The sequence below is a fragment of the Athene cunicularia genome, assembly GCF_003259725.1.
Source record: "Athene cunicularia isolate RWA chromosome 18 unlocalized genomic scaffold, athCun1 chr18_part1, whole genome shotgun sequence".
Lineage (NCBI taxonomy): Eukaryota > Metazoa > Chordata > Aves > Strigiformes > Strigidae > Athene > Athene cunicularia.
The window spans coordinates 6,809,542-6,817,337 of record NW_020799123.1 but is presented as its reverse complement, the minus strand read 5'-3'; the positions used below and the strand labels follow the sequence as shown (position 1 = coordinate 6,817,337).

The following is a 7,796-nucleotide window of genomic DNA, read 5'->3' as shown; positions in this document are numbered from 1 at the left end:
GCCCAGCCCAGTGCACCGCCGCACTGGCACCTACCCGAGAGAAAGGGGTTGCGCGTCTTGGAGGCTGGAGCAGGCGCGACCAGGGAGTCCAGGTTGACCAGGGAGGAGGCGGCGGGGCCGAGGAAGGCCTCGGGGGTTTTACAGTCCTTCCGTTCCTTGCCAGATTCAGGCAGGGAGTCGGCCAGGTTGGTGAGGTCAAAGCTCTTTGCCCCGTCCTGTCTGGTGCTGGGGAACAGGTCGCCGAAGGGGTCCAGCTCTGGGGTGGGGAGGGGGAGACAAGCGGTGTGAGCCAGCCAGGAGACGCCGAGGGTGACGGCATCCCCCTGCCACCACACGTGGCGGCTAATGGCACATCTCGCCCCGGGTCACAGCTCGATGCGGCGGGGCTAAGGCTGCGGCGTGCCCAAGCTCCCCCAGGGGTTGGGGACATGGGTGCCCACAGGGACCGGAGCTACCCTCTCGGCTACGGGGCAGCCCAATCCCGCAGCACACGCAATTGCAGTGAGATCAAGCTTTGGCCACGCCAATAAGGAGCCACGCACAGCTCAACCAGCCCTGGAGCTGCCTCCCTGCAACGGGCAGGGACAGGTCACCGTCCTCACCTGCCCAAATCGGCCCCTGCCCGCTCCCCCGGCTCTTACCGACGGGGCTGTTGGACTTGGCCGAGGAGGGCGGCTGCGAGGGCTCCTGCTCCGGCGGCTCAGCTGGCTCGGGCGGCTTTGCAAATGGGTCGAAAGCGTCCCCCCCTACAGCTGGGGGGAAGAGGTGAGACTCAAGGAGGGGAGCAAGCAGGGAGGTGAGAGGCAGGAGATGTACGGGCAGGAGAGAGGCAGGGGCAGCTGCCTGCAAGGAGACAGAGAAGAGGGCGTGCGGTGGTGGGGTGTGGGGCAGGGGGTTGGGAATGTGCCTTGGCCCGGGGAGGGAGCTAAGATGAGCCAGACTATTGTGCGTCATTGCAGACCAAGGCAGCCCCAGCACTGCTCGCAGCCACCCCCCCCAGCAGGCAGGTCCCTTTCCCAGCCCCAGTGGGGACAGGCGGAGGGGACAGGTCTGCAGGAATGCTTTAACAACCAGCACTGGCCCCCAGGCCAACTCTGCTCTCCTGCCCAGGAACCAGATCTGAGGGCAATGCGGACGGGACCTCCACGGGGCTGGAGGAAGCACCGAGGAGGAACTGAGAGTGACGCTGAGCTCTGAAACACAGGCTGTTCCTGCAACCTCTTCCCCAGCTGCAACGTGGCACCTGCAAGCAGCAACCGTCCCGTCCCAGCAGGGCATATCGGGCTGGTCTGGGGTGAGCAAACAAACGGGTATCACCGGGAGGACACACACTGTCACCCTGCTGCTGGGGCGGTGCGGTGGCTGCTATCCGCTCCCACGGGAGGGCTCAATTAACTGTGCCATGTTAATTAAAGCAGCCTATTCTGTGCAGAAATAAAACCTAAAGGTTCCTTGAAGTCTTCAGGATGCTGAGGGGTGAGTGGAGGTCCCACTCTGGGGCAGGAGAGCAGGGAGGGGGGGTTTGCAGAGCTGGCTGCAGGAGGAAGAGGGGAGCACCCCAGGACCCCACTCACAGGAGAGCAGTGATGGCCAGCGTTGCCCACGGCCCGCAGCAAAGCCAAAACGCCCATCAAGCCTCTTACCAGGGTTAGGAGGTTGCTCGGCCACCGCGGCCCAAGGGTCGGCAGCTGGCGTAGAACCAGAGACCTGGGCAGGAGGGGACGCCGTCACCCAGGGGTCCGCAGGAGGGAAGCCAGAAGACAAGGGCGCCTTCCCCCATGGGTCAGAGGCTGCAGTGGTGCCAGGGGGGAAATCCCAGGGCCCGGCGGAGGTTTGCTGGGACGAGGCGCTCGCCTGGGAGAGGGGCTCCCCACCAGCAGACGGGACCGGCACCCAGGGGTCAGCCGCACCGGCCCAGGCAGAGGCTGCCGGCTCCGCTTTGGGCTTCATATCTGAAAGAAGAAGGGAAGCTGTGGAAGAGGGTAACGGGGCAGGGCATGGAGGGACGCTGAGAGGCAAGGATGTGCCCAGGGGACCACAGCTTCCAGCAGCACCACCCAGGCATGCAACGGACCAGGCAGCAGAGGGAGGAGAAGCAAGAGATCCTTACTGTTGAGCTCCTGGGGGTTGGGGAGGGGGTCAGAGGCGAGGGAGAGGTTTCTGCCCCAAGCTTTGGCAGCCGGTAAGTTGCCCCCACCTGGCATATCCCACGGGTCGGCAGACGTGTGGCTGGAGGGGGCTGGCGCCGGCCCGAATATATCTGCCAGCTCCAGGATAGAGGACTGCAAATAGAAATGGAATAAAGAGGTGAGGGAAGCCCAGGGCAGACCTGCGGGATTGCCCCAGAGCCCAAGGCTGGCTGTGTGGCCATTCAGGCCCCCAGTGCTGTACCTGGCTTTTCTTCATCTTATCTTCTTCCTCTTCTTCCTCCCTGCCCTGGGCAGTCTCCTCCACGGCTCTCTGCAGCAGGGAGTTCTCCCCTTGCCAAGCCCTCACCTCCTGCGGGGACAAGGGATGGGGCCCATGAGCTCAGCAGCCCTGCAGCCAGCACCTTCACCAGGAGACAGACCCAGCACAGGAGCTGCCACCACATCACTGAAAAGTCCCAGCATCCGAGCAGATGGTTCCTCTGGGGCCGAGCCCCCTGGGAGAGCACTCAGCAGAGCCCAGAGCAGCGAAAGCAAAGCAGGCACCGGAGCAAGGCGACGTTTCAAGCTCCAGAGCCCCAGAGAAAAGCCCAAGTGCAAGGAGAGAGGAGCACCCGGGTCTGCAGGGCACAGGTACCTTCTCGTGCTCCTCTTTGCTCAGCGCGAGCGCTAGCTGCAATTGCCTTTCTTCATCTGTACTGGAAATTGGAGGAAGTGGCTTCTGCCAACAGAGGAAATCGGGTGACATTTCAGCTTGCCTTCAGCTCACAGGACTGTTCAGAGGTCCCTGTCCTTGCCACCACCTCTCCTGTGGCCCCTCACCTGCCTTCACAGCATCTCTGTGCCCATCCAGATGGCTTCGACCGCAGACCCCCAGCCCAGTGCCCCTACGCTCTCAAACTGGCTCACACTCAGGCAGCCCTGCAACCACTGCCCCAGCTCCTTCCCCTAACCCATCACCTGCCTCTGCATCTAGGCTAGGATGACCCTAATTAGGCAGCCAGCATCTCCCCTGGGAGGTTTTTGATGACTCTGATGTCATCAGCAGAGAGGGGATCAATTAGGCATTCCCTCACCCCGGCAGCCTGCTGGAGAGAAGGGTTTGCGATGCCAACTGGCCTTGGTTCAGGAATCCTGCCTGGCCCTGCCATGCTGCAGGAAAAGCACGCAGACCTGAGGCAGATTTTGGGGAGAAGCTGTCCCCATACCATCATGTCAGCCGTGATCACCACCCCGTGACCCTTGTCCAGCAGCATGGGACCGGCTGGGACTGGGAATGGGGACCCCGATGGGGTTGTGCATGTGTGTGCCTGTACAAGTGTGTGTGAGCATGCACACGTGTGCGCAGCCCAGATGGACTCCAACAGGCAACGCTTTCACGAGCATGTTCCTGCAGTGCTCATCACGGCAGCATGTGGAAGCTATAAATACTCCAATTCCAAGACAAAAATAGGGATACAGGCTCTGCTCCATCTCCAAAAGAGCCTCCATCGGGCAGGGAAGATGGGCAGCAGCAAGCGCTATCTCCAAAGCACGTCCCCTGCCCCAGCAGGACCGAGCTCACAGTGCTCAGTGACAGCCCCAGGGGGACACCCCCCAGCCCGGGCACACAGCCCCTTGGTCACTGCATCCCTCTGACTTTGCGTGCCCAGCCATACCCACGTGCTCCTCAGGGGCCGTGCCAGCCACCAGCAATCTCAGTGGTGCCCAAATAAGCCATCCCCGTGGAAAAGGGGCCATGGCCAGCAGATAGGAGAGGGGACAGCCTGGGGGAGGTTTCACAGTTGGGGACAGCAGCTTGCTGCCTGTATCCCTCCTTGGCTCCTCCTGGTGTTGTTTTCCAGTGCTCCTTCTAGCATAGTTTGACAGGACCAGGCAGTGGGAGGGAGCACCTGGCCCCACCGAGCCCCAGCCTGGTGCATAGCCCTGGGGACACTGCTGATGCTCCAGCCCCCAAAAACCACAGCGTTAGACAAGGCATCACCTCCTAAAACCTCCATGGTAAGGCAAGAGAAACAGGGGAGCTTAGACCAGAAGCCCTCGGCAGAAGAGGGCAGACAGGTTTGGGGGGGCCTCAGCCTCGTGATGGCTCTGCCTGTACAAGGACGGGGAGCAGGGATGCAGGCAGGGATCTGCCTGCTGGCTATTCTGGATGCCAGACACAGTGCAAACAGTCTGGTGCAGTTGCAGGTGCATGCACTGGCCTCGGGCAGCCCCCCAAATCCTTCCTCCTCCCAGGGAAATGACCCACCATGCCTGCAGACAAGGCAGAGTGCTGAGAGATGCCTGGCCCTGTGTGTCCTGGGGCAGGCAGAGCCAGCCTACCTTCTCTGCCTCCTCCCGACTCATGGCCAGCGCAAGCTGCAGCTGCAGCTCCTCCTCGCCTGTTGTCTGCGGCCTCGCTTGCTCCAGGTCGGAGGCAAACCGTGGGGATGAGGATGATGCTTGGAAATAAAAGAGAAAAAAGGGAAAGAGTGGCATCAGGACTGGGGTGTTTAGGGGAGCACATCAGCAGCCTTGTCCAAGCCCCCATCCACAGCGTGGCTTCCCCAGGAGACGTAGCCCCACATTAGATCTCCCCACCACAAACAAGCCGTGGGTTTATGGCTCAAGGCACCACCAGCTGTTGGGGTCCACCACTGGCCCAGCCAAACCTCTGCCCGTGCTGCAGGACAGAGATGGGCTTCACCACCACCCCCCAAACGGTGGAGGGGAGCAACAGGCACCAGGCAGGCATAAACCAAATGCAACACCCGCCTCCACCCCGCAACAAGCCCGCGCGAGCAGCCAGCAACTCTCACAGTTAAAGGAGGAGGGCGAGCCCCGTGTCCGGCCGTAGTCGTCGCCGTAGGGCGATGCGCGGCGGCCGTAGGTGACCTGGTGGCTCCCGCTGCCCATGCCCTCGAGGGCCATGCGCTCCTTGGTCTGCAGCGCGTGTGCCCGCTCCTGCTTCAGCCGCTCCTCGTCCTTCAGCAGTGCCATCACCTGCTTCACCTTCTCCCGGATGTTGATACCCTGGTCCTTGCCATCGCGGTCCACGTACTGGAAGTCCTTCAGCGTCTGGATGGTGTAGAGGTTCTCCCGGCACTGGTGGGTCACCTTCTCGGAGCCGGTTTTGATGAGGTAGTCCAGGAGGGTGAGGGCTTTGTAGACGTGACGCCAGTTCTTGCCGCTGTCGTTTAGCCGCCGCCAGATCATGCCCATGACCTCGGCGAAGGCCACCGTGTTGAAGGTGAGGTCGGCTATCTCTGACATCAGGGAGCTGGGGGGTCCCCAGGGATCATTGGATGTGGCCTCCCGCACCTTGATCTCTGCTTCTGAGTAGTTGTGCACGATGTTTTTCACCTGCCGGCGCAGCGCCGAGGTCGTCATGGCTGTGCGGTGCCGGAGACCCGCCGGCAGCGGGCAGGACTGGTGGAGAAGGGATGAGCGCTCACAGACGCAGCCTCACCAGCGCCTGCAGCGGGGACCAAGGACACAGAGATGTCAGCATCACTCCAGCCACCAAGACCTGTCCCCAGAGCCCTCGTCTGGCACCTGGGACACTTCTCAAGGTAGGAGCACCCATTGTCACGGCATCAGGTGCGCCCTTCCAGGCTGCCACTGCTCACTAACCTGAAGACACGCAGGATGCTCAAGGAGAAAAAAGTCTCATAGCAAGTCAATACCCAGCACTGCAGAGCTGCCAAGAGATTTGGCTCCAGATTCAGCAACATTTGGAGGAGATTTTACCCTGCACTTCTGCTTCTAAAAGTAACCACCTGAAAATGGCAGCTCCCTCCTCCAGATCCTGGCTGCCTTGGCCCCACTGTCCCAACAAAGCTGGTTTCAGGCCCCCCAAGCCCTTGAACCAGGTGGGGTCTTCCCTATACCCCCAGATGCGCTATCTGTGGCTGCAGGCAGCCCCGCTCACCCCGGCCATCTCCCCAGGACTCTCCGTGCCACCAAAGATGCGTCGTACCAAACCAAAACCCTGCTGTGAGGCAGAGCCTGCCACAACTTAACCAGCACTAGCAGCCACTTGGGTAGATTTTCCCAGCAAACTCAGTAATTTTGCTTCTGCAAGAGGCTGCAGGGACAGAAGCATGTGTTGCCTTGGGGTGGCAAATTCAGGGTGCTAACCTCCTGCGCCAGGTCAGCGAGCAGGATGGATAACACAAGCCCCCTCTCCCTAAAACCCCAAGCTGCATGAGCCTTCCCTGTGGCAGGGGCTGGTGTGGCTGGAGCTGTCCTGGCACAGGTCCGGCGAGCAGTGCCCGTCCTTGGGATGTGCTGCACCTGACGTGGGGGCAAAAGGACGTGGGTCAGTCTGGACCCATGTTCACATCACAACTCTACCCCTTACTCTGTGCTAGTTTTAATCCTCACCTTCTCCCTGCACGGTGGGAAGACACAATTTACCCTCATTTTGTCAGAGGACCAAGCAAAGCGAGGAGGCAGAGGCTGCCTGGAGCTGCCTTGCCTTCAGCAGGGCCACACTGCAGGGCTGGGGAGCTGGTCTGCTCCCAGAGGTCCCGCTGCAGCTGCAATAGAACTCACTGGCAATTTTTTCCCTGTCCGAGATAACGCTTGCAGGCAGAGGAGTATCTCCCCCACACAGCAGTGCCTGTGGACAGCGATTACCAGTCTCCATCCCACCACCCACCTCGGAAGCCGGTACCTCCCCGGACTGCAGCCCTCGCACCGTGTCCAGCCCTCTCCTGGCTCAGGACACCGCTCCCCCCCACCAGAGCTGGGCTGGGGCCGTGGTGATGTGCCCACAAGCCACACACAGCACCCACCACGCTCCCGCACAACCCGTGCGACCGGTCCAGCACCTCCTGCTCCCGCGGGCCAGCGGCCGGACGCCCCACGGCTCCGCCAGCAACGTCCCCCATGAGTCAGAGAGGAGCTTGGCACCGCCACGGAGGCCGAAGTTTCTCTCAAGATGCTTCCCTGTATCGATTCCCTTTCGCAATGCAGCCCGTCAGCGCGGCCTTTGGATCCCGCCGGGAGAGCCCGTGGCGTGGACGGGCACGCCATTGCCCACCTGGCACAGAAACACCTTCGGGACAAGGGCAGCAACGCAGCAAAGTCCTCCGGGACTTGGCTCCGCGTTCTGCTTTCCACCAACACCCAGGCGGGAGATAAAGTCATGTTTTCCAAAGGTGCCACCAGCCTGGCAAACACCGGCAAACACCAGCAAACACCGGCACTCCTCCTCCAGGGCAGGACAGTCCTGCCTGCCTCCGACAGGTCTCTTGGCAGGACAAACCCCAGGTCCAGCGTGAGGGGCTCCAGCACCGCTCGTCCCGGCCGGAGACCCGATCCCAGCTGGACTTCGCCTGCCACGAGTGGGCCCGGGAAGTCTGCGTGGGAAAAGATGGAAGCAGGGGCTGGGGCAGGGGTGAGAGGAGCGTGACCCCAGCGGGAGCTCTGCCAGCGGTGTTAAAGGCAGTGGGGTTTATCAAACACGTTATCCCCCCCCACCTCCGGAATATAAAGGGAGTGAAACAGAAGCTGTGCGGGAGATAAGGCGGCAGCACCCGGCAGCTCATATGGAATTACTGCAGTGACCTTGAGCAAGAGGCTGCCAGGTGGGAGAAGGACACACGGGTGCGGGGACAGGTCCCCATCGCCCCGCGGCCCGGCGCAGGGGACTGCAGAGGC

General features: G+C 61.8%; 1 protein-coding gene across 1 annotated transcript in view; it reads right to left on the bottom strand.

Moving 5' to 3' along the window:
- EPN3 (epsin 3) overlaps positions 1-7,790 on the bottom strand; it is an 8,803-nt gene extending 1,013 nt beyond the window's left edge. Inside the window, exons 1-9 of the mRNA XM_026861290.1 lie at positions 6,153-7,790; positions 4,949-5,604; positions 4,473-4,591; positions 2,785-2,868; positions 2,392-2,499; positions 2,198-2,282; positions 1,644-1,952; positions 642-752; positions 35-256 (exon numbers count right to left, since the gene is read on the bottom strand). Coding sequence (XP_026717091.1) covers positions 35-256; positions 642-752; positions 1,644-1,952; positions 2,198-2,282; positions 2,392-2,499; positions 2,785-2,868; positions 4,473-4,591; positions 4,949-5,519 — 1,609 coding nt within the window. The 5' untranslated portion in view covers positions 5,520-5,604; positions 6,153-7,790. The remainder of the gene's footprint in view (positions 1-34; positions 257-641; positions 753-1,643; positions 1,953-2,197; positions 2,283-2,391; positions 2,500-2,784; positions 2,869-4,472; positions 4,592-4,948; positions 5,605-6,152) is intronic.
- Positions 7,791-7,796: the final 6 nt, after the last annotated feature.